The 27,804-nt window shown below is 37.3% G+C and overlaps 1 protein-coding gene across 1 annotated transcript; it reads right to left on the bottom strand.

The window, feature by feature from the left end:
• On the bottom strand, nucleotides 1–27,804 carry LOC148865026 (casein kinase 1-like protein 10). Its single transcript, XM_088976934.1, has 14 exons — nucleotides 26,498–27,804; nucleotides 26,331–26,371; nucleotides 23,118–23,187; nucleotides 22,756–22,904; nucleotides 22,573–22,668; nucleotides 9,856–9,926; nucleotides 4,850–4,911; nucleotides 4,662–4,725; nucleotides 4,463–4,547; nucleotides 4,135–4,261; nucleotides 3,947–4,020; nucleotides 3,800–3,863; nucleotides 3,042–3,175; nucleotides 1–590 (listed from the first exon to the last, which is right to left on the bottom strand). The coding sequence occupies exons 1-14, from the start codon at nucleotides 26,571–26,573 to the stop codon at nucleotides 312–314; spliced, it is 1,392 nt and encodes a 463-aa protein (XP_088833060.1). The 5' UTR covers nucleotides 26,574–27,804; the 3' UTR covers nucleotides 1–311.

Here is a 27,804-nt window from a genome sequence, read left to right as displayed (position 1 = left end):
TGAAGAAATACAATATTATTACAACTATCCAAGTCACAGACATATTAACAATTCCCTAAAATGGAAAGCTTTCTCTTTCTTGGTGAAGTCTACAACACATTATAATGGCTGTGCCTGTAAAAAAAGCTTACTGGAATTGTTCTTAAAAAGGAACTCCGTTGAGCTCCAGCTATGATGAAAATCCTTGAATGAGATATTTTGCATATACAGAGGAACGATAAAATGCTCATTACTCAGAAAAACAGCAGCAAGAGGGAGTGTTTTCCCCTTTCGTGTAGAAGTAATCTCTTCTTACCAGATAGCTCTCTCCTTTACTTCCTCTTCTCTGTGCCAATTGACAGGAGCTCAAAGCTCCGAAAAGTATCATCACGAGCACTTCTTGTGGCTGCTGCACGAGATAAGGAAGATGATTTGGACTCAAACCCAGGTTGGACCCTTTGGGTAGTTGACAGACGGCCACTGCCTGAGACCATACGGCTTGGCCGGTTCTCACTTGGCTCACCAGAGGAGCCAGGCCGGCTGCTTGAGATGACAGCCCTCTTTGAGCTGCCATTTCGAGAGGAAGGTCGTCCCTTTTCTGAATCTGGATGCTGAAAAAGCAAGCAGGAAATGGCATTAAAAAAAGAGGCAAGCATGAAGCTTCAGGGCTTCCGAAACCAGTACCCTTGCATGTCTCTTCATGTCATGCAACTAGGATGCAAAACTTAGTGTATTGGCATTGTATATGAAATGTGGGGAAAAAAGTCTCTTCATGTTGAACATATCAATTGAAGTAAAATGCACCCGAATTCTAAGAGTTAAATTAAAAGAGGGGAAAAAAGACATCTGAAAAAGAACAAGTACCTCATGCCAAAGAAAAATGGAAGGCTTGAGATGTGTGCACGTGTACATGTGTACACATGTTGGATACACACCGACTGCATTAAGGCCTAAGGACTCGATGGCTACAAGGCAATCATCAGATTTTTTTTTTTTTTGACAAAGGTAAGGCAACCATCCGTATTAACTAATCATACACCCAGTAAAATACCATAATATGGTTTAAGCTTCCAAGGAAAAAGGTTTCAGGTCAAGTAGGGAAGTACCCAACATAACTATGCTTGGACATGGGTCAGTCCCGCAGTCCACATCAGAGTCCTATGTTCATGCATATTTTAATTTTTAATATACAAGCTCTCCATAAAAAGTGTTTTGAACACGTGGCAAGGTGGTAAATAAAGGTTAGGAGAGGATCATGGAGGCTCTTTTGAGTACCAAACTAAGCTGTTACTTAGAGGAGCTCAGTAAATGATCACTAGCAAAACCTGTCACCTAGTGTTGTTCTACATTATAAATATTATTATAATCTAATAAAATCAATATACTAAAATTCTACTATATTATATATTTTGTTCAGTACCATTAACATATTAAATAATTGTCCTCACAAACAGAAGTGAAAACAAGTGATCTGGGAGATAGGGGGAAGCAAAGGAGAGGGAATGTGAAAATTGAAAATGTGTCTTCCAAAAGAAGCTACAATACTAGATTGTAAGTTTTCTTTAAGGCTCAATAGTTCATTTATGAAAGTTAATCATATATTTTAATCCTGGTGTTGGGCTATACCTAGTCATTGTCTAGGCAACACCTTACTTGAAAGAACAAAAATAAATCTAACCCAAATAATGATCAGGGAATGGAAATTTGTAAATGAAAAACAGTTTGGAGACTAAAACAGTGTGACACTCCAATCTCCGAACAGAAGAAATACATCAAGGGGAAACAAGGTAATTTTTAGCTTTGTCAATTCTCATCCTATTTGCACTAGTGACTGGCAGTGGAGCCCAAAAAAATTTAAAAATACCTTATGATGAGAATTGACAAGCTAAAATAAGACATCAAGGTAAAACAAGACAAAATACTATTTAATGGACAATAATAGGAGCCTTGCTGGGCCTTTTTTTTTTGATACACCAGAGACTTGAGCAAAACGAGAAAGAGACACAAAGAGATTCTATAAGAATGATGTAGTCCATCTCCCTCAGTGTATGAATTAATCTCACAGTGATGACCTTCATTAGCTAATCAATCTGCTGCTTGATTACCTTCTCTATACATGTGATGATAGCTGATCATGGCATTTAACTCCTTAATAAATCCAAAATCTGGCCCATATGGTCAGGATTAGAGACAACATAGGACCAACCTAAAGCTTGGACCTACAGCTCCAACCTGAGGCAAAGACCAAAATGACCCACCTGAGCCCCTATCACAAATCGGACCAGTACAAGGCCAGGGCAGATTTGATTGGAATAAAGGTTATGTTGCTCATACTGTAACTTTTACATCATTAACAGTGACCAAAAAGGATTTTATTCATAGGAGAAAAATATAAGAATTCCAACAGTTCTCCTGATAATTTTGAACTTCTTCAAATTAGAAATTAAAAGGACACAAAATACCATCGGTGCATACATATTTTAGATGGTGTTGCATAGTGTGGTCGTGTTCTCAAGAAACACTGCCATGTCAGCACCATGTAGATGTTTTGAGCAATTTCTTATTTGGTTGGAGTAGTTCAAGTAAAAGTGGTTGTATTTCCTTTACCTTGGTTTCTGTGAAAGTAACTTCTAGTGAAAACAGCTTTTTCACATTTCTTGCTTGCGGAGGTGTTTTTCACCTCTTCTGTCCTATGTGTCTTTTAAACAGAACAAACAAATACAATCCGGAGTCTGTGCACAACTGACCTCTCCCAATTTGCAAGGTGAAAATGTTGCCTCAAGCAAATGGACACGGTACCAAACACTGCATTAGTGTGTGCATGTGTTTATGCATGGATGCAGACTAGATATCATGAAGGGTTCGACAAGCTTGAGTTGGTCAGGCTGGGCTTGGGCCACTGAGATCAGCTAAATTGGGATCGGGCCTAGCCCATGTCCAAGAATTAAAGCCCACCTCATGCAAAAACTAAGGTTTGCCTGGGGCAAGGTCCAGATTGGGCAGAGTCCAAAGAGAAATATGTAGCAAGAAAGCCCAATGGAAAAAGGTTTATCTGTACTTACAACATCCTTGGAAGATGGTGCATCCTCTAAAACCTTGTGTTTGGAATGATCCCCATGGATACCAATACCAGAACTGTTTCTTCTAGCAAATGCCTCAACTGCACCTGAGAATCTATCTCGAATTTCTTGTCCCACTAGAAAAAGAAATAGCAGAAAATAAGAACTGATAAAGACATATAAAATGAAAGTCCATAAAAAAAGACGTAAAAGGAAAAACAGACTTGATTTATAAACATAAAGTGAAATCTTTAATTTTGAATCTCAAATTAGTATTTTAAAACTCAAAAAATAACGACATAATTGTAAGCCCTAATTGTTATAAGCCAACCTTAAACCCTGTAACACACCCAGCAGATCTTCTTTTAAAGAGTTGCTGATGGGCACTCACACATGCAATAACGTTTAGATTCTAGTGCTTTGCGCATAATAAATTTGTCAATTTTACAATTCAATGAGTCCCAAGGTGGGCAAATGGTTTGGCTGATGCTTTAGCAAAACAAAGGGGTTATTAAGGACCAGTTCTTTTGGGCTCAATTGTAAAGTATGATACTAACAAGGACATGGGCTGGAAGATCTATCGGATGTTTGTAAAATTTGTAATTTGCATATATAATAAATCATTTCTAGTTACTGAAAACCAGGCACCCACTAAAACCATTACTTGAAAGTTTGAGGTGGAGACTATGTTGTACAATTCAAAAGAGTTTCAACTTCCAACAAACAGGGCTTGGAGCCTCATGGCAAGAAGGCAAACAGACCTGAAGTTCTCTCTGGTCTTTCTATGGATGGGCCTGCATTTAGAGCTGGTTTCCCACTAGGCAGCTGAAAAGAGACACCAGAAATAACATTAGAAACACATCCATTGAATGCTAATATTTTATACAATGAAATCGAGGCACCCTTACCCGTGATCTAGAGTTGGAACCAATCTGAGGATACTTCAATATGGTCCAGTCAAATACATAGTCAAACTGATAGCCTAGAAAAGAATATCAAAAGTATCACTCAAACAAGAAGTAATATCACTGACTGATAATAATTTGAAGCACTAACAGCAGAAAAATAAATGTCAAGGGCCTGCTTTATGGCTTACCTTCTCGAATAAATAGGTCACGGAAAAGCCTCTTCAGGTATGAATAATCTGGTTTGTCCTCAAACCTCAATGATCGACAATAGTGGAAGTATGATATAAACTCTGAGGGATATGATTTGCAAAGCACCTGTGGAATAATTTTCAAGTAAATCCCGTCAGAATACCATGCTGTGCCATGGAACAATAATTTTCTTCTCACTGTAGACTAGAAATAAGAAACAACAAAACAAACTCCTTTCTTTACAGGACCACATTCTATAAACCGACATTGTAGATGTTCTCAAATTGCCTCAACAGAAGCTACCTTGAAGGTGGCAAGGGGAAATACCTCTATGGAAGTTAGCATCTTCTTTTCGCTGATCTTATCATACTTCTGCTTTTTAGTGCCAGCTTTCAACCCCTGCCAAGGAAGACTGATGCACAGAAACCACACAGTTAAAAAATATGAGGATAAGAAACAAATAACTTTGATAATTGGAGATGACAGAAGAAAGGTAAAATAAGGACAGGAATATCTTATATTTAACCTTCCCCTTAAGAAGTACATAAGCACATAACCAAGAGACTCCAGATCGTCTCTCCTGCTTTGTTCTGTATCGAAAGGAAGCAAGAACAAGATTGGTCATAATTTGGATCCCCTACCATACACCAAAAATGAAACACCCAAATTTCCATTTACTATCTAGCAACAAATATGCAATAGCACTCCACATACCAACTCCAAGATGTGTATTAACACTTGCATATCGAGCTGTTCCTGTAAGATTCTTATTTTCTCTGCAAGGAAAGACCTCATCAGCAGCTGGGACAAGTCATCAAAAGGCAAAGGATAGCAACGAGAGAATAAATCAAACTCAGACATGAAAATAAGCAAAATTCTAAAGACACCCAACAGGGCCAATAATGTTTTACCCTAATCTAATACATAGGAGCTAAATCCTACAGAAACCATTCACACCAATGATTTAGAAATAGGTTTCTGCTATCAGTTTAATATCCTCATTCCCTAACATGCACAGTTGCGCACAGGAATATGCATGGTCTAAGATGCCACCTTTCGATTCAGTGGTTATGGCCCATCGAATTTAGAACAAAATACACACCTAGGAATCATGCATCCAATCAATTGAAAAAACAAGAAACAAAAGATACATCAAATATCAAAATTTTCATAGTGGAACCATGGAAGCAGACAAATAAAATCTGTATATAATATAGTTAGTTTTAATTTAGAAAGAAAATTTAGTTTTTTCCATTGAACTTCATCAATAATGGTTATAATGAATCAATGATAACAGTAACAGTTTCTTGATGGGAAATTGGTGCAGGAAACAAAGCAAGAAATGGAATTTTTTTTTATCAGTAACAGTGAATTTTATTAATAAGAAGGAAAAGCTAAATTACAAGGTAAGGATCTAAAAAATCTTAACCCCCAGATACCTTAAAAACCTGAATTCTTGAAACAATTACAAAACAGCCCAAGCATTGAATTTCTGTTCACCCCTTGCCTAGCTAGACCATCTGCCAGTGCATTAGCACTTCTCACTATCCATGTACAATGGATTTCAATATCCTCGGTGAGCCACTTGAATTTCCTCTTTTAGCCAATTTACTACAATTTCAGAGCCACCTTCTATGATCAGTTTTTTACAGTTCATTTCCTTAACCTTTTGAATCCCTTCAAGAGCTCCTAGGATCTCAGACCTCAGAGAATCACCCACCCCAATTGGACCAGAATACATAGCTAGCAGGTTCCCATTTTCATCCCTTATTACTTCCCTCAACTCCGGAGGGCCCTGGATTACCCGCAAGAAATGGAAATATTAAACAACTAGAAACTTCACATAATGTACAAACTGCACTGTCAATAACAGATCCTCAAAGAAAAATAAAGGAAATGCCAAGTGAAATAGTTTGAGATATTAAAAACCTCAACCAAGCATACCTAGGTTTTGATTTTTCTTTCTGTCCTTTCCCACACATTTCTTTTGTGTTTTCCACATTTTATTGGACATATCAACTGGAAACTATATGTTTCCCAGAGAGCCATCCACTGGGAAACAATCCAAAACAATTAATTTCGAATGACACCACACAACAGTCTTTTGAAAAGGCAATTCTAGCACCTGAGGCACAAGGTGACATGTGCTATTCAAAGCAAGAATTAAAAAACAATAATACAAAAACTGTAAACCTGAATTTTAAAAGAAATTAAATGTTTTAAAAAGCCCATTTACTCGAATTGAAATACAAAAAAAAATGCAAACCTGAATGGTTTCAGTATGGAAAACCTTCAGATTTAATTCTTTTTTTAAACACCCCCCAATTTATCCAAGTCCTTGGTTTTTGTTTTCAGTCACCACCATGGCTTCCAGCCTCTCTGCCTGTCCCTCCATTATAGCTACCGCTGGAGGTTTAAGGTTTTCCAATATCACTAAGGCAGCCTTTTTTATCAACAAAGGCTGAATTTATTAAGTATATAACTAAACTGGAGGTTTCTTTGCTGTGAGTAAATTACCCACTTCAAACTCATTATCCAAATAAAATTAGAGCACAAATCCTTGAACAAGCATTACAATTTAGCCCAAAATATCTGCTTCTTATTTTTTTCCCCTTGTTTAGCTAAAGCATCTGTCATGCCATATGCAGATTATCCCACCCATTTCAAAGAACATTTAATTCCCTTGTTAAACATTCAATTTCACCGATCTTGTGCTTCTAAATCCAAGGCATTTGGCTGTGAAATTTTGTCAAGGAAGTAACCACCTGGGAGTCCCCTTCCACTTCCAGCATCTGAAACCCAATCTGCTTTGCAGATTTCATCCCTTGAAGCAAACCCAATAGTTCTGCTGCCAATAAATCTACTTGCTCTACAGGACCCGAGTATAGTGCACTATGGTAGTCTTCTCACCGAACTGGTATTGCCTCTGTCATCAGGGTGGTCTATGCATGCAGGAACCTTTGCAAGTGTCCTATCTTCTTTTCTGTTTTTTTTTTTATCAATTCCTATCTTCTTTCCTTCAACAAACGTCTGCAGCTTAGCATCAAACCTTCTCCATCCATTACTGCCTTCAGGAATGCACATCAATGCACATCAAGAGGCTCCTACTGAATAGCTGGAGGAAGTATCATATGCATATTGCATATAGAATGCATGTATATGGAACTACTTTGATGATCATATCCTTCAAACTCCTAATTGCATAGGCAGCAACAGAAAGTGCCTATGCCTACTGCCTAGAAAATCTAGGGATTTTAATGTGGCCTGCTCTTGATATGGATGAGAATGTAGCCTCCAAAAATCAACTTTATCAACAGTAAATTGTAAAGTTGCAAGGGGTCAGTACGTTCATACCACTTTTGTGATATCAGGGCCTCCCAGTGTTTTAAAAGGCATGGGAGGCGTATGCCTAGAGGAGAGCCTCCAGGTGAGACACTCCCAAAACGCCCCGAGGCATATGCCAGAGGCACTGACACCTCTGAGGTGTACACCTCAGGCCTCTTGTGCTTTTTCATGAGGTGTGCTAGAGGCGTACGCCTGATGCGCCTCATGCACATCTGATATAAAAAGATAGAAAAAAAAAAAGAAAAAAGAAAAAAAAGGTAAGGGAAAGAAAAAGAAAGAGAAGAAAGAAAAAAAAAGAGAGAAATGAAAGGGAAGGGAAGAAAAGGGAAGAAAGGATAAGGGGAAAGAAAGTGGTTTGCCCCTTGCCCCTTCGGCTGGGGGGCTTCGCCCTCCAAATGCCCCCTCCGCTTCGACAAGACCCCTTTGAACTAATGTTATGCATCTTTATTCTAATTAATATAAAAGATTTTTATTAAAAATAAAGAAAAAATGAGATCCCCCCTTCCTCTTCATCCTCCTCTTAAGGAGGCTTACACCTCTTGCATTCTGAACTATGCCTCATGCCTCTAGGTAGTGGAATGCCTTGCATCATGCCTCCGTGCTTTAAAACATTTCAGTTGACTTTGTAAATGCAAAGGGAACAATCCAATGCATTATGTTAGATGAAAACATTTTTTTGGGTAACAAATAAAAAAGAAAATTTTATTAATATAAAGAAAGAAGTACATCAGCTAGGGTGATGAGTATTGCCACAAATTCGACTCAACTCCCAATCATACATCTTCTTGAAGAAAAACATCCAAAAAACAAAAAAAGAAAGACCAACTTCTTGACTCTAATTCAAATAGGGATCAAAACACAATTCCAAGATCTTCCTTTGAAACCCCTTCAAATTTTGGAAGTATGAGAATCCAATCCAAAATCCTTTTCCACATAACATTGCAACTTGACTCTAATGGCATTGAACACATAACCAGTCTTATGATTAATGATGTGATCTTTCTCTTCTATATTCGAGATCTAAAACTTTTCTTTCCCACTATCAGATATATATTCTCATCCTTCTAGTCCTAGTGGTGGATGGAAACCCCACCTTTAGAGGGGACTCATGAGTTGACATGTGTCTACAAGCCAACTCATGTACAACTTTCCAAAATACGTGATGGACTCAGCTACAATGCAAATCGGGCGGATTTACCAAAATGCCTGCTGCATTGAGATCTGTCCATTAATCCTACTTTTTTTTCATTCACTAAATCAGACTCCCAGACATGTGCCACATTCCAATTCCTATGTCTGTGTTCATGCACACTGTCTAGTCCACAACTACTAACCAATAGGCCTTTCTACTTTTCCTCCAACATCAAATATGAGCTTTTGCGCCATAAATAAATCCAATGAAGGTCGCCATATAGATCTCTCCAACAAAGTCATTATTGACCTTAATAATGCATAGAGTTTATATTATAATTCAAAAGCAAAACTTGGAATTTCATAGAAATATGAGTTGCAAGGGTAACAACTTTACTGTCAATAAACTCGTTCTCAAGTTAACATATCTTAATATGGAGAGAGAGGATTTTAGTTGCACTCGGATTTTAATCGAATGCAAGTTCCAACATTCAAATCCAAGATAATCAGATAGGATGTCGAATTAAGCATTGGACTTATGGAGTCCATTGACAGCCCCTGCTAGAAGAGCTAGGGGCAAACCAAAAAGGACATGGTTTGAACTTTTAAGCAGTAAGATTTAAGAAATGATTCAAGGGCTCATAATTTAACAATGGATATGGCACTAAACAAAATGGAATAGTGAGACAGGGTTCATGTAGCCAATTGGACAAGGCTTAATGGCAATGGAAAAGCTGGTAACCCATTGAATGGGTACATATCAATAATTCAACCATCTGAGTTGATGGGTCATTGAACCAATCAACAGATTTTTGTAGCTAGACAGGTTAGACACTGAACTGAACTGGAATTGCAACAAGTAATGAGGTTGACCAGTCCAACCAGATTGGTTAATAACATGTTGAAAGCATTGGCTGTGGGGTGGGAGGACTTGGGTTAGGTATTTTGGTTAAGCACACCCTTATAAGAATTTAAAAAAAAAAGGTGTAATTCATCTATAGGGATCATCCTTTTTCTCTGTCCCTAAAAATTAACCATGAAGGAGATAGAACCGGTATCTATGAACAAGTCAAGTAACTCAAAAAATATATTTTTTGACAACAATAATTCCTTGTTTGCAGGACAGATTCCAAAATGAACAATGCCCACACATTTGAAATTCAAAACACAAAAACAAGGTAAGCAACATGAACAACATGAAACCACAATTTTGGATTAATACCAGAGTACAGTCAATGAGGTACCTGTATGGTATGTGCTTATGAGTTTGAAGGTCCCTATATTTTTTTGCAAGGCCATAGTCAATGATATATACCTGTGGTGGACAGAAAATCAAAATGAGAAAGTTGAGCATTGATAAATACAATATCCCTCATCACATTCAAAATCTAAGGTCCGGATGTCAGACCAGTAGGCAAATTGCTAAGGCACTTTATAAATACATTATAAAGTACCTAGGATTATGCGAATATCTTGGGTTGTGGTGTTAGAGGGTGGCCTTTAAAGTACCTAGGGCCAAGGATGAAAGTATCAGTATCGAATATCGTATCCACAGCTTGGATATGTGTACAAATATGGATATGCTTTGAAAACACATTGATACAAGCGAAAGATATGGAAACGCTTGGATACGATAGGGGAATTCATACAAATCAAATAAATACATTGATAACACTAAATCTAGAGCTGAAATATCTATATGAATAAGGTATAAACACATGAGAAATGCATACTTAATAGGTTATATGAAGAGAAACATTACAATCAACAATGCCTGCACTCTAGAACATGTATGCATTATACAATAATTATCACTTTATTTCAGTTTTTATAATTATAATTTTCAGGTTTTATGGAAAAAATAATTTATTTAGTATTTTTATATAAATAATAACTCTATTTTTTCAAATAATAAATATGTTTTCCTTTTTAGCATATGATTATTTTATTTTGCATATAATTGTAAAATAAACATATAAATAATTTAAGGTAGATAAAATAAATTATTTTTATAAATTTTCAATTTTTGTTAATTTTTTGGGGTAAATTGAAATCTTAATTATTTATTTAAGTTTTTATAATTATAATTTTCAATTTTTTTTAGTTTTGTTGGGAAAACATATTTATCTATTATGGTTGTTCATAAGAAGGCCCAACCCGACCAAACCAACCCGAGTCGGTCGGGTTATCTTCAGCACCGGTCGGTTTCAGGTTGTAAAACATCATAAACCACAAGAAAACCGAAACCGACCCGAACCAAACCGACTTAGCTAAAGAAGCATGTTATTGTATACCTTGTTTAGTTGTTCATAATCCTTTGTGCAGTGCATACAAGTTGATATAATGTTTGAAATTCATGATTTCAGTTTTCGTGGTGAAACTAATATCTAATCCCAGATGCTTATCAATTTGTCTTTTTTTTTCCGTCTTCACTTCTAGCGAGAATAAATTCTCAAACTTGCACCACACAGGCACATGGGGGGCATGGTTGAACTTAGAGCCGAAACCGACCCAAACCGACCAGATCGGTTTTGCTCAACACTGGATCGGTTTCGGTTTCAAGTTCAGGTAACCCGACCAGGTCGGGTTGGTTGGAAAAACCTCAGTAACCCGACCCAACCCGACCCGTGAACAACCCTATTATCTATTTAGCATTTTTATATAAAATAATAACTCTATTTTTCAAGTAATAAATATATTTTAATTTAAAATATTTTTATAATTTTCAGTTTTTATTAATGTTTTGGGGAAAATTAAATATTAAATTGTTTTTATTTAAGTTTTTTATAATTATAACTCTATTTTAATTTTTCAATTTTTACTAAAGTTCAAAAACAGTCCAAAAATGGCCAACATACAAATTTGTCAAACCAAGCATCGATACACATATGTATTGGTGCATATCGGACCGTTTATGGAGGCATATCGTGCCAACGCACACAACTTGTGGGATACATACCCAGTCATGGTGAATCCTGTATTCATAGCCATGGACATAGATATGATATGCCCTATATCAAAAGTATCCTTTTGATACTTTAAACCTTGCCTAGTACCTTTGGGAGGAGGGGGCAACCTAGGGAAGTGGATTTTTGGGAGGTGGTAATAGAGAAGTTTGTCAAAAGACTAGCTTCTTTTAAAAAGAATTACATCTCAAAAGGGGGGGTGTACTTTAATCAAATCCTCTCTTTCCAATCTTCCAATTTTTGTCTTTATTAGTGTTTAAGGTCCTTGTGAGAGTAGTGCAAAAGATTGAGAAATTAATTAGGTTGTGTTCGTTTGTAGTGTAAACTTCATTGATGTAAAACTCCATCAATAGAGTTTCACACCGAACCGTTTGAAAATTACTAAACCGTTGACAAAGTAGGCATAAAAAAGGTGATTATCGATGTAGTACTAAATCGATTTTATCAATGTAGTTTTTACATTGATTTACATTGTAAACCTCATCTCCATCCAAATGCAGACAAAACAGAACCAGAAGTGATGGTTTACACCAATGACGTTTTACACTCCATCCAAACGCGGACAAAATCGAACAGGCAGTGACATTTTACACCGCAAACAAACACAGCCTTAATTCTGCATTTGGTTGCTGTGCAATTTTATTTGCACTAGTACAAATGCATGGGAGTGCAAATGAAAAAAAAATGCAAATTCCCATTTAACTTTGTTTTGGGTTTTACTTTATTCTGCTTCATGTCTTAATTTACTTCATTTGTACTGCAATCAAACAAAATAAGCTAAAATTTGAAACAAAAAAATAAGTCAGAATTTACATTTAAATCATTAGCACTGCTATGGTTTTGCATCAGTACAAATTTGTTTGCATTGCAACCAAACACAGCCTAAGGATTTTTTTGTGGGATGGGAATAATAATAGAGTAAATCATCCTTTGAAGTGTTCAGATGTGAGCAAAGCAAAAGAGGGAGGATTGAGCATAGGAAGAAGTCAGGAAAAAAAAGGGATTTATGGGTAATTGAAAGTATTTATAGGTTGCATCCCAATGGATGGAACTTAGGACCTAAGAGCTTCTACAAGAAGCACATGAATAGAAGTTTTGACTTTACTTCCAACCTCCCTCCAATATATAAGATATGTTATTTCAGGACAAGGGATGAAACTTGGGGAGTATTTTCAGTGGGAAATTTTTCACTTTTCCATTTGTTCCTAACAGAACAATATCCAAGGTTTAAAATGTCGATGTCGATGGAAATGTCGCTTACCAAAATATAGGACATATGTCGGAAATGTTGAGGGGAAATATTGTAAAAATTAGAGACATTGTGGAAATATTATGAAATATGTGGAACTATGCAATGATATTTTGTAAAATGATAAAAGAAGCATTAATACATATTTCTAGACTATTATCTTATTCCCAACCATTATATAAAGTTAAGAAACTAGGATCAATAACAAATTAGTAAATGACGATTTACTGATTTATTATGCATTTTGATGTTTTTACAAGGTTATCTGATATTTTATTTTCTTATTTTTAATTCTGAATTATTATAAATTCTAATATATTTATTTCACACTAGTAAATAAAAATATATTTATTCTGATTTTTTAAATATTAAAGTTATAATACATTATGTTTTATTATAAATTTAATAAACTGTTTCTCTTTTTTCTAGTATTAAGATTATGATAAATTCTGATTTCTTATAAAACTTAATGAATTTATTATGATTTTTAATACTAAACTTATAATAAATTATGATTTAGTATAAAATCTAATAAATTTATTCTGATTTTTATATTAAATGTAGAATATGATTTATTGTAAAATTTAGTAAACATTTTCTGATTTTAATAAATATTTTAAAAAATACTAACTAGTTAATATTTTATTACTTGAAAAATATTTTATGTTTTATATTATAAAGTAATTAATTTATTCTTTTTTTATATATTTTGTTAATTCTTTCTTATAAATATTTTATTTGAAATATTAAATAGAAATTATTAATGGAATAATTTATATTAATATACTGTATTATAATAATATATTATACTAATATATTATATTATTAATGTACATTAGTTGACATCCTATCGACATAATAGGAAAAAATGTCTTTTTTTGGTTATTTGGACCGATTTGGTCGACATTTCCGAAATATAGGAAATGTCAACCAAAATAATGTAATTTTTATATTACCATCCATTTTCATGTCGGTGAGCCTCAACATCGACATATGTTGGGCAACATTAGCGATATCTTAGACCTAGAAAACGAACCTATTGTTGACTTGTATTCCTGTGATGAATTTGGATTGGTTTTGGATTAGGGTTTAAGGAGACCCTTAAGAGAGAATGAAACCAAAGAGCTGATTCCCTTACTCTCTAGGACCTTATCCTTCTCGTCTTGGGTTCTAATGAGAGGGTATGGACCCTTTTGGCCAAAGGAATTTTTCACCTGTGCATCCTTTAAATTGCTTGTTATCCCAATTGAAAGCCTAGCTTTTCTGGCTAAGAGTTGTGGTGGTTAGCATCTAGTGATGTAATCAGATCAGATTCGGCAAAATCCGACTCCGATCCAATGATGGAAGAAGTGATTGAACCCACAACGACAAGGGCTGCACACTGGGTATTGATATGTAAAGAATTTAGTGGTGTTAATATTAATGATTTGTTAAGACGGTGGAATATTAGCAGGTTTTCAAATCAGAGCGCCTCAAAGAGTGGTGGAGTGTAGTGGTGAGATTGATTCACTCTTTAGGTGCCTCTTTTTTTTATATAATAAAAAAAATTATTAATAGAAAAAAAGAAGTAAAACAAGGAAGGTAGCAAGTAATCACCCAAGAGAAAAATGAAAAAAAAAAAAAAACACTTCAACCAAAGAAAAAGACCTAACAAACCACCCCAACCATACAAATGTAGGTGGCATCTGAAAAGCAACATTTTCAGACTTCATGGTCTTTATCACTATTTCATTATTATTTTAACTCTTAATAATTTATCTTTAATTTATAAATTTATATGTATTTTTCAATTTTATTCTTATTTTAATAAAATATTTTTTATTTTTTATAATTTACTCATTTTTTCAATATTATTTTGAATTTAGTAAATTATTTTTTATGAAATAATGCAAATTGAACTCAAAATTACCAAATAGTCTATTCTAGGGGTAAAATAGTAAAATCAATGAATTTCAAATGCTGAAGGTTTAATCCAACACAAACAACCTTCTTTATTCATAGCCTCTAAAAGGTTGAAAAGCAACTATGTCTCTTTTCAGATTTCAGACATATCTTTTTAGCTTTTCAGATTTATCAAACGCCACCTAATATTCAACCTATTAAACAAGATACCTGTTGTAAACTAAAAATAGATGCTAATAGAATCAACACCTTCATAAGTTTGGAGTTGGTGCCAAAACACATCAATAGACAAAACTCTTTATCCATTCAATGGTTCAAATGAGCTATTACAAGGAGTATTTAGAGAGAAACAAAATGGATCTTCTAAGATCTACAAAGTATTTAATTTTCTTGAACTAAAAACAGGGGTCATTACATGGTGTTATGGTAAAATCTTAGTCAATAAGATCTGAGAACACGGGTTTGAGTCTGAGAGCAGTCACTTTGTGCAAAAAGCAAATAAATAAAGAAAGAAAGAAAAATGACAAAGCTTAGGTCTGTATCCAGTCCATCCCTCCCAAGACCCCAGATAGCTGGGACCAACATTGGATAATGGCCTTATTTACAGAAAGAACTAAAAATACTTGTAGAGAACACTGATGTGGGCCCCACTGTGTTCGTATGACAGCATGTGTAACCTTTGTTAGTCATGTCAGTGTTAGTTGGTAGTTATCTTAGACAGTTTGTTATTTCAGTTTGTTATTTATTTCAGTCTTTTATTTGTTTTATTTGCCATGTAAGTATTAAGGGCAGTTCTGTCCTTTCCTACATTTAGTGAGCATAACCTATAAATATTAAGAGAGTGGCGGCGGCAGACTCGTTCAATCTGTCCCTCCTTTCAAAACCCTTGTGCACTTCAGCTTCTTTTCCTTTCTTCTTCCTCTTCCTTCTATTTTTTCTCAATCTGAAATCAGTTGGGGTTCAAGACTGATTGTAGTCTTGATCGACTACTTGGTATCATCAGAGCCTATCTAGGGTTTCTCATGTGAGTTTAGTCCAGCCGACCACATGAGAACTATCTAGGGCTGGAAGCTTACAAAGGACTGTTCGTTAGCTGATTCTTGGAGGTTACCAGAAAAGTTTAGCAGTTGTTCGAAGACTTTCGCAGCTTACAGTGTTTTGGTAATCAGGAAGAATCTGAGGAGGTTAGGGTTCAAGCCACGATTGAAGGTAACGATCAAAATTCTCTGGGTAAGTCTTTATTTTTCCCTTGAGATTGCTGTCAGTCAAGATAAGTTGGACCTATCTAGGAGGAGCGGCCGAACCCTCCTATTTTCTCTCAGAGGTGATCAGTTTTTTAGGGTTTGTCATTAACCCTACGGCTAGACTTGACTGTGAATTCTCTTGGAAAGTGCGGCTGAACACTGTTTATGTTCTCACAAGGGTCTTCCTACCCCTACGATTGAAACCCTAATTCTGCTTCAGCTCTACAGAGTGCTTTCTAAGTGAGTTTCAGACCTGGTTTTGGCTTCCAAGCCTGTTTTGAGAGTGAGAACTATTATCAGACTGCATATATTCTAATTGCCGATTGGTTTCAGATCAGACCTGAACTGATTTCATACAGTTTTCTGATTGTGATCGATTGCTTCAGAGCTGTTTTCTAGTGTGGAAACCCTAATAGTTCTTAACTACTGATTCTTGACCAAGAATGGAGTTCAAAAATCAGGGAGAAGGTGTGTTTGAGAACAGCAGTTCTGGGAGTATGGCTGAGACTGCGTTTCGGATTACAACTGCGAGATTTGATGGATCCAATTACTTGGAATGGGCCCAATCAGCCATGATGGCTATTGGGGGAAGGGAAAAACATAGCTATCTATTGAGAGATGTGAAAGAGCCTTCCAAGGAGGACCCAATGTCTACCAAGTGGGTTCAGGAGAACTACTTGGTTATGACATGGCTGTGCAACTCGATGCAGCCACATATCAGCCGAAGTGAATAACCTTAAACAAGGAAAGAAACCAGTCTCCGTGTATTTTTCTCTACACTGAAATCACTGTGGCATGAAATTGATCATTTGGAGACTCTTGAGTGGGAAAGTCCAAAAGATGCACAGACCCATAGAAAGCAAGTCGAGACCAATAGGGTGTTGAATTTCTGGCTGGCCTGAATTCAGATTATGACATTGTGAGACAACAGATACTGACAAGAGACAGTGTGACCCTTTCTCAAGCATACTCCCTGGTGCATAGTGAAGAGACCAAGAGGAAGGTTATGATGCAACATCAGCCCTTTCTCCCAGCCCTGGCAGCAGTTAAACCTAAGTCTGGGGGTGATACAGAAAGAGACATGAAGAAGGAAGACAAACGGGATCTGGTATGTGAACACTGCAAGAAACCCAAGCATACAAAAGATACATGTTGGAAGCTCCACCCTCATTTAGTTCCAGCAAAACTGAGAAATAAAAGGGGTAATGCTCATATGGCTGTGAATATTGATTCTACATCCTTGTCAGGCACAAAAGGCACACCCCTAGATACCTTAGCTGCTGTTCGGGCTGCCCTGATACAGTTGGAAAAGGAGGTTGGGAATTCGGCCTAGTCATCTCAATCACCATCAGCCTCTGCCACATTTGCATTTGCTCATTTAGGTACCTGGGCCTCAGCCTACCATGCTTCAGTTCCAGGTAATACTGAACACTGTTGGGTAATAGACTCAGGAGCATCTGACCATTAGACTAGCTTGCCATCATTGTTCACTACTTATCACTTGTCTTCTGGTAGAGATAAAGTATTCATTGCTGATGGCTCTCCTGTTCCCATTTCTGGCAAGGGTGACATCAAGTGATCTGATACTATCTCTTTATCCTCTGTCTTGCATGTTCCTAAACTTGATACTAATTTGCTTTCAGTCAGTAGTATTACCAAACATCGAAACTGTTCAGTAACCTTTTTCCCTAACCGATGTGTTTTTCAGAACTTGGAGACGAGGAAGGTGATTGGGACGGGCCATGAGACGAATGGGATCTACCTGCTTGGAGAGAGTCCTCATTGGAAAGAGCCAGTGGATAAGAAGTCTTTTGTTTCTCAGTGTGTGAGTCCAGTTATGCTTTGGCATAATCGATTAGGTCATTTATCTTTTTGGTCTTTGAAGAGTTTGTTTCCTGCTTTATTTGAGTCTGTTGAGATGTCAAATTTGAGATGTGAGAGTTGTAAGCTTGCCAAACATTGTAGAGCATCTTATTCCTTGAGTAATAAAAGAAGTAATAATTCTTTTGATATTGTGCATACCGATGTTTGGGGGCCATATCACCTCCCTTCTATGGGTGGGTACAGGTATTTTCTGTTGTTTGTTGATGACCATACCCGTTTTTCTTGAGTCAGCCTTATGCGTTCTCGAGATGAGGTTCATACTCTGACCCGAAACTTTCATCAGATGATTTTAACCCAGTTTGGGGTCAAAATCAAAGTCCTCAAATCTGATAATGCGAAAGAATACTTTGCTAAGCCATTGGCCTCTTATCTACTTGATCATGGGGTTATTCACCAGAGCACTTGCCCTCATACACCACAACAGAATGGGGTTGTCGAGAGGAAGAATAGGCACATTTTGGAGGTGGCTAGAAGCATTATGTTTACCTCCGATGTGCCTATCCGTTTCTAGGGTAATGCTATCCTCATGGCAATGTATCTCATTAATCGGGTTTCTTCACGGGTTCTTGATATGAAGCCTCCATTTACCCTTCTATACCCAGACGAGGAGTTGTTTACTGTTCTTCTTAAAACCTTTGGGTGCACCTGTTTTGTTCAGCTTCTTGGACCTCTTCGTTCCAAATTTGACCCTAGGGCCTCCAAATGCATTTTTCTCGGTTATGCACAAACTCAAAAGGGTTATTGCTGCTATGATCCTGTTTCAGGGAGGAGATTTGTCTCGATGGAATATCACCTTCTTTGAGGAGGCACCCTATTATCCTAGGGTTTCTCCTTAGGGGAAGAGTAGTGAGAATGCGAATTTGGGTCTTTTCCTCGAGGGGAGTGCAGTGAGAGTGGGGTTACCTCATCTGAGGTTGTTCCTTTACCCATTCCATGGAGTGATGAAGGTTGTACTGGTGAGGGTTGTCAGAGGGATCAAGAGTTGAAAGTCTATCACAGGCGATGCAGGCAGGTTGATCTCGATCATCAGCAGTCCAGGCCATCCCCAGCTCCTTTTGCGGATCCGGATCCAGGTACTATACACAGGGCCCATTGAGATACCTTCCACTGTTGCTACTTCTCCTCCTTTTTCGGATGACCTTGACCTTGACCTTGACCTCTATTGCAGTCCGTAAAGGGAAATGGCGTTGCACCACATCCACAGCTCACTGCATTTCCCAATTTCTATCCTATGATCGCCTATCTCCCTCTTACAGGTCCTATCTCACTTCCATTGCTGATATCCCTATCCCCAGAACAGTGCAAGAAGCCTTACCAGTTCCAGAGTGGAAAGATGCAATGAAAGTTGAAATGGATGCCCTTTTGAAAAATAATACTTGGGAGCTAGTTGACCTACCCAAAGGAAATAAACCAATTGGATGTAGATGGGTATTCATTGTGAAATATAATGTTGATGGCTCCATTGAAAGGTACAAAGCCCGGTTGGCTGCAAAAGGGTTCACTCAGACTTATGGTATAGACTACTTGGAGACCTTTGCCCCAATAGCCAAGATGACCACTATTCGAGTTCTATTAGCCCTTACAGCAAGTTATTCTTGGCCCTTGTTCCAGATGGACGTTAAAAATGCTTTTCTGAATGAAGACCTACAGGAAGAGGTCTGCATGCAGTTGCCCCCTAGATTCTATGATACAAAGACAGGAAAGAAGGTTTGCCGACTGAATAAGGCATTGTATGGATTAAAGCAGCCCCCTAGAGCTTGGTTTGATAGATTTAGACGAGCCCTTGGAAAATTCGATTATGTATAGGCCCAGTCAAATCATACACTATTCATTAAAAGGGTGGACTCTTCTTTGACCCTGCTTGCTGTATATGTGGATGATATTGTAGTGACAGGGAATAATAGTAGTGAGATTGAGTCCCTCAAAAAGCTCATTCATCAAGAGTTTGAGGTGAAAGATCTTGGTGCACTACGATATTTTTTGGGTATTGAGGTTGCTAGATCTAAACAGGGGATCTTTATCTCTCAGAGAAAATATGTTCTAGATATGTTGGCAGAAACTGGAAAGTTAGGTGTCAAGCCTGCAGATACACCCATTGAACAGAATCACAAGATCAATGCAGAGGGTGGGGAGCCTCTTGAAGACAAAGTTATGTTCCAACGGTTGGTTGGAAAGCTCTTATATCTCTGCCTCACTCGGCCAGATATCAGTTATGCAGTCAGTGTTGTCAGCCAATACATGCATTCCCCTAGAACTACTCATCTTCTTGCAACAGAGAGAATATTAGCATACTTGAAGAGATGCCCAAGTAGAGGTATATTGTTCAAGAACAATAATCACATGAAGGTGGAGGTCTATACAGATGCTAATTGGGATGGGAGTGTTGATGACAGGAGGTCTACCTCTGGATATTGTGCCATTGTGGGAGGTAACCTTGTTTTTTGGAGGAGTAAGAAACAAAGTGTTGTTTCCCACTCTAGTGTCGAAGCTGAATACAGGTCAGTTGCTAACAGAGTGGCTGAAATCACTACTTGAAGAGTTGGGTATTGATCATGAGAAGCCCTTGATACTGTATTATGATAATTAGGCGGCTATTAATATAGCTCACAATCCGGTGCAGCATGACAAAACTAAGCATATCGAAGTTTATTGACATTTTGTCAGAGAGAGGGTCTCATCACAGGAAGTGTGTCTCCCGTATATCACCTCCAACATGCAGCTCGCAGATCTTCTCACCAAGGTTGTACCAAAGAAGAAGTTAGAGGCAGACCTATTCAAGTTGGGAATGACAAATATATATTCCCAACTTGAGGGGGAGTGTAGAGAACACTGATGTGGGCCCCACGGCTGTGGTCCCCACTGTGTTCGTATGACAGCATGTGTAACCTTTGTTAGTCATGTCAGTGTTAGTTGGTAGTTATCTTAGACAGTTTGTTATTTCAGTTTGTTATTTATTTCAGTCTTTTATTTGTTTTATTTGCCATGTAAGTATTAAGGGCAGTTCTGTCCTTTCCTACATTTAGTGAACATAACCTATAAATATTAAGAGAGTGGCAGCGGCAGACTCGTTCAATCTGTCCCTCCTTTCAAAACCCTTGTGCACTTCTGCTTCTTCTCCTTTCTTCTTCCTCTTCCTTCTATTTTTTCTCAATCTGAAATCAGTTGGGATTCAAGACTGATTGTAGTCTTGATCGACTACTATACTTGTAACTAAAAACCCATTCAAAATATCTTCAGGATCCACCCATCATTCAGATATTCAGAATCCAGTCAAAGATTTGATCAGGAGCATTAAAGCCAAATCATGTCGGTTGCACTTAAGTTGACATCTAACTTATTGGGGTTTTGGAAGACTCAACTTATTCCAACTTTTAAGTTTTAACACTCACGGAATTTGGTTGGGTTCACATGTATATGTGAAGATTTGATAACTAGCAAATCAAGATAGCCACATGAAGGCCCATATAGACCAAGAGAAAAGTATGGATTTGGCTTCCATTTTCTTGGATTTTGGCCCCACACCATTTTCCCTTCATTGGAAAAAAAAATAAACATGAGTATGAAAACTGCCTTGTTCCCTGAGCTAGAATTTCCATGACCATATGAATTCCATAAAAAGATGCTTCTACAAGCTAAAACCATAAGTCTATTGCACAATTTCAACAAAGGATCCAGAAAACCAAAACCTGCATTTCCATGCTTGTGAGCCCAAGACTTTATCATCACACCAAGTAATAGAAGACATGTTGGTTAAGATGCTAAATTTCAGTAACTTATTGGTAGAAAGAGATTCCCACATTGTAGTTAGGTGGCTTATAAATGATGGTGTGGGATTATGTCACTATAGGCATGAACCCTGAGGCATTAAAAACTAAAAAGATGTTAAGCAAGCTTGGAATCAGATATAGGTGGACAGCAAGATCAGCCAACAGTACAGGTGATGCAATAGCAAGACAGCCAATGAGTGGGGATAAGCTGCCTTAAGGTTTCATCTTCTAAAAGGGTTAACTAGTAACATGAATAGAAAAATAGGGGTGGGTAGAATAAGCTGGCCCATTGATAGGGATGCTTCAGCATGACAATTACACCACTATTTGTCTTACAAGGCCAGTCCCAAGTACAGAAAAGGAGGGTTGCATCAGGTTGGCAGCTGGCGCTAAAACTTTTGCCAAACTCTCGTGATCATGGATCCTTATTTGTCTTTTCATGCTCATGCTAGGACCTCCACTAGACTTGGGTGGAAGTAATACGAAATAGTTTAAGCATTACTGATAAAAAATAGCCCATACTGCCTCCTTGTACCCTCTTAAAAAATAGCCGAGTATGCAAATACCAAGAGACCAGCTGAACAAGGGATTCTGCCTAGCAACCCTAGCCACCAATAATTGGATGGTGATGCAATGCCAAAAAATTTGCTCAAGAGACATGCACATATGCATGTATACCAGAAGATGCCTGGTGGGTGAACCAAGAAGATACTGATAAAGAATGCATGATTCCTTTTTTTCCTGGCACATTATCATTTATTACAGCAAAACCAAGTTGAGAATAAAACACACACAGTATATAGGGAATTAGAAAAGATCACCATGGCTAAAGGAAAAATCAATCAACTCCAAGTAGAGGAAACAAGCCCATGTAATATCTGATATGCAGATAATGAAGCTATTGCTTAAGCAAGAATTATTATTAAAAAAAAAAAAAAGAAGGCAATACCTGATTTGCTCTACGCCCTAAACCCATTAAAAAGTTGTCAGGCTTTATGTCACGGTGAAGAAAGCCCCTTGAATGCATATACTCAACTCTGTTAATCTAGAAAAAGGGGTGGGTGGAATATTTAAAGACAGTTTAAAAATCAGGTAGAGACTTAGTTTTATAAACCAAATAAATTATACTTACTAATTGATCAGCAAGCATCAGAACTGTTTTTAATGAGAATTTCCGACTGCAGTAGTTGAATAAGTCTTCCAGGCTTGGCCCAAGAAGGTCAATAACCATTACATTGTACTCACCCTCAACTCCAAACCACTTCAGGTGGGGAACTCCCGCTTCACATAAAACAAATAAATCAGATTGAACTCCAAGTTTAAGTTGTTAAGCAAATTAACTGCATCCAGTTTTCTGATGATTCATCATACAAAAGAAACCATTTTTCCTATATAAATCTACTTCCTACTCTGTTATCATATCATCTGCTACAGTCAAAAAGAAAAAGGAAAAAAGAAAGAAATAAAGAACAAAGAAAAGGAGGAGAAACTTACTTCCTCCTTGAAGAAGCATATATAACTTTGACTCATAGTGAAGTTGAGGGTGCTTAGTCTTCACAGATTCCTGAGTAAAATATCAAGGGAAGTTTAGGTTGAATATTCAAGGAATAAGTATTCTATGTCCCATTGTAGAAAAATGCATACAACCAAAAATACAAAATAAAAGTTCAATATTCTCCATTGTTCCTTTTCAAAAAATGGAAAGAAGATTACATGCTTTCACAATGGTCACTAGTAGCAAATGCTAAGGGGCAATCTGATAACTGTTGAATTAGCTGGACTGAATTACTTATTGATTCGCCTTTTGGTGGATAAAATAGTCATAGAATGAAATATTAGGAGTAGTGGCCAATTAGTCATTCCAAATTTTTTTTTTTTGATAATTGAATGATATTTATTAATCAACAATGATAATTAGTACAAGGTCCCCAAAGAGAGGCAGGAGATGCAACCTCTCCAAGCTAGTTAAGTAGAGCTTTCCAATATACTTGAACAAGTTAATATGTAGCACAAAAAAGACCTTCCCTGGAAACCCCCCATTTGGCCAAAAAATCGGCCATAGTATTAGCCGACCTGCTTACCCATTTAACCTCAACTCTCATATTACTGGTTAACCACTTCACCGTTTTGATGAGGTCTTTGTACCTCCAAATGGTAGCATCTGGGTTAGAAGCCACCCTGTTACCACCTGTGAGCCCCCTTTAACTAGGAGATGTTCCACCCCAAGCTGGTTGGCAATCTGGACCCCTTCTACAGCCGCTAGTATTTCTGCCCTTGTAGAGTCCCCCACTTCCACCGGGTCAGAGAATAAGGAGTAGATGTTGCTGCCCTTATTCCTCGTAACACCCCCTATACCTGAAGTCCCAGGGCTACCTTGGCTGCTCCCATCAAAATTTAATTTGATGCCACCTTTTGGAGGTGGATTCCATTCTACCAAACTTCTATTTTTCCTGGTAGAAATATTAGCTATTACTGACCACTCCGTCATTCCAATTTCCAACATGCCATGTTGCAATTAAATAGAACTCTCCTAACTGAATTACTTATTCACTAGACAAAAAACAAGAAGTAACTCAACTCAGCCAATTTAACAGTTATTAAATAGCTCCTTAACCGAATGATTTTTTGCTTTTCTTTTAATGAATAAGCTATTAAGGAGGTTGTGAGCTTCTTAATGGCTTAAACTGAAATTAGTTTGGTTATTATACCCCCAGATATTTTACATTTAATTATTTTATCCACTAAAAGATAAAGCAATATGTCTTTGGTTCAGCTACTTCATCCGTCATCAAATGGCCCCTAAGTCTATGGTAGAAAATGCTGAAGCTGAAGACCATGAGCAGAAAAATAAAAAAGTAACACGTACAAGTAGCTTATCAAAGACATGATGGTGAGATGATTCTTAGATATTCATGGCTGATTGATGAAGGAAATGCAACCCCTTTGCTGGGCTTGGAAAGGATGTTAGCAGGAGATTTCCAAGTGGCTATTGGATGGATGCTAAAACACATGATTAGAGAAGCTCAATCTTTGCCATCCTCTTTGAAAAGATCATTCAAGTGGAAAAGTGTGGGGAGCAAAAACTTATTTTGGGAAGTTTTTGGGAGGGTATAATATTTGTAATAATCATATTTCAACAACGAGTATGTTTAGTGTCCATGCTTTTTTTGGTTCCCCTAGATCATATAGGAGGCATACTTCCTATCTTTTTTCTGAAATGCAATCTTCTTTATCATCATCATCTAAGCTTTTTTATAATAAAATAAAATTTAATGAAAGAAAAAGAAATTAATAAAAGGAAGGTGACCAAAGGTCACCCAAGAGAAAAAGAAAAAACTACGGGTCTGTTCGTTTCCTCTTAACTCTTATCTCTTAAGAGGAATCTTTTAACTTTAAAAGAAAAATGGTTGTTTGTTTCCTCTTATCATCTTATCTCTTAAAGTGTAATCATACAACTTTTTGTTTTCCAATGATACCCCCAAAAAGATAAACAAAAACTCTAATATATGGGGTCAAATTGATATCTGATAATTTTCAGAATTCAGAACAACATTCTCTTCATTCAAATTTCAGAGGAAAAAAAAGTTCACTAATACCAATATGCCTCTTAATGTAATTATTGCACTTTCAGATGTCAAACTTCAGAGCAAACGAACAGGCCCTACAGATCCCACCCAAACACCCAAAACCGTACAAATTGGCCCCTAACAGATGACCATCAAGACAGCAAGCTCCATCATGACACCAAGCCCAATTACAGAAAAAACCAGGATCCCGTAAAACCACAAGGGCCAATGAAACATGAAAGCCACCAGAAAAGGCAGACGGCAGACCAGGAGCTTCCTCCCGTCATCATCTAAGCCTTATTCCCAACTAAACGCAATCTTCTTTATGTTCCCAATAAAAAAATAAAAAGGAAGAATTGTTTATTCCTTATTTATTTCTTTTCAATAAATGAAAAGATGATTGAATGTTTTCCATGGTGGTTGTAGCAGCAAATGTTTCCATCCTGGATATCAAGTGAAACTCCTAAAAGGCCTAAGGTGTTACTCTCAATTTCTCTGTTTTCCATTTCTAATCAAAACTATTTTTAGTTTCTTACTATTTCTCTTCCAAACTGATATGGTTGAACAGGATCTTGTTGACTTATATAATATATGAATTCCAAAAGCAAAACAGACAAAATATATAATTCATTGCTTGGAAAGTTGTGCGCAAAAATTCGAGGACGATACAAACATGTACAGGGAGGTGATTATGTGAAAAATCTAGATAAGGCAAATATACATGTGAGAGAGAGACAAAAGAGTTGCGTATTTTATTTGCTTAGTACAGAAAAAATGGAAGTTCCATTACAGATGCCAAAGGTAGGGAATCTTGAAAAGAGAGACCACTTTTACCGAAGAGATTGAGAACTTGGTTATAAAAAAAGTAGATTCAATATGTCATAACTAGCGGAACCAAAAAAATGGAAGCAATTTTTTTTGTTCCCTTCATTTAACGTTACAAATCAAACGGTTTTTCCCCTTAAGGACATAACCAATGCTCAGACAGCAAAATCACAACAAAAGAAGAAGTGGCATCTGCTTAATCCAGATATCAGGGAAAAGTTACTGAATTAACATTCTAACACATGCCAACGGTAAATTAGATCCTATCCAACACTAAGTACAAGTGCAGTTCTCCAGAAAAAGATGGACGACTTACCAGTTTGATAGCCACTTCTTCTCCACTTTGGACATTAACCCCTAAATCAAATTGAACCACCAAAACAATAACATATCAGGAAAGAGAAAATACGTGAATGCACAATGCAGAAAAAGACGATTACGAAAGAGAATCAGTATGCCAGAAAGGAGCAACCAGCAGCATACCTAGATATAGCTCACCGAAAGATCCGCTCCCGATCTTCCTCCCAAGCTTAAACTTCCCACCAATAACATGCTCCATGATTCAATCCCGTTAAAACGACCTCAAACCCAATCGCTTAAATATGATGGCGACCTTAGCCTCTCCCTTGCTCAGATTCCGACCAAATTCTTCACCCTTCCAAAACATAAATAACTGAACCCTCAATGATCCGTCTTCAAATCCTCCTCCCTATATCTCCCAAGAGATCCACAGAGTCGCAAAATTTCACAGTGCAACTAATAAACAAAGAAACCTTCCGTTTCTTCAATATTTCAACAAAAATTCCCTCAAATCGCTTAGGTTCCTGCTAAGAGGCGCACGCAAAACCGAGTAAAACAACAATTACCGATTAAACGATCCTCCTCATCGACCACCAAACCAGAACCCCAGAACCTCCTCCCAAACCCAACAAAGCCGATCTACTACAAACAAAAACTGATCCCAGAATCTACATCACCAGAGGAAACAAACCCTAAATCTCTGCTTACCAGCTGCGAATTGAAACCCTAATTCCCGCACCGTCAACCGACATTGCTGAAAAGATCGAATGCGATTGAAACCCAATCCCCCCAAAAAGGAAATCTCTAACCAAAACTATAAAATATAACAGCGGAAACCAAACAAAAAAAAATGCCCAGAATTTATCAGCAAGAAAAGCAGAAATTCGAAGATTATCCACGGATCTGAAGACAAACCGATTCGAATTTATCCGAAGAAAAAATAAAACGATTATTCGAGGGGATTTCGGGAAAAGAATCCTTGAGATAAGAGAGGTGGTAGAACGCGACGGAAGAAAGTAAGAAAGAGAGAAAGGAAAGAAAGGAATGAGAGAGGAAAAGCTGGTGGAAGATTTTTGCTTTTGTTTTTTTCTTTTCTTCTTTTATTATTTTTTATTTATTTTCAATATAAAGAACAAGGGGTGAACGGTGAAGCGATTCGTTCTCCTTTTTACCTCCTCTCTCACTCTCTCTCTCTCTATCTCCTCTCTTTCTCTCTCCCTGTCTCTCTTTTTTTACCCCCTCTCTCACTCTTACTCTCTCTCCTCTCCCTCTCTTTCTCTACCCCTGTCTGTCTGTCTGTCTCTGACCTCGGCCGTTTAAAGAAGAGAAAGCAAGCTGGGTTGTGTAACAAACGTGCTTGGCCTTTGATTTGTTCAGGTTCTTTCTCTCTCCTCTCTCTCTCTATCTCTCTTGGCTTTGTGGGAGAAACCGAGAAAAGAAGGGTTTAAAATGTAGCGATTTTTGTCAGCCTTCGTTTGCTAACTTGCATC

The sequence above is a fragment of the Nelumbo lutea genome, chromosome 3 (genome assembly GCF_056320005.1).
Source record: "Nelumbo lutea isolate HS-2025 chromosome 3, American lotus-T2T, whole genome shotgun sequence".
NCBI classification, from domain to species: Eukaryota; Viridiplantae; Streptophyta; class Magnoliopsida; order Proteales; family Nelumbonaceae; genus Nelumbo; species Nelumbo lutea.
The sequence above is the reverse complement of the archived record's forward strand: the minus strand, read 5'-3'. Positions and strand labels throughout refer to the sequence as shown.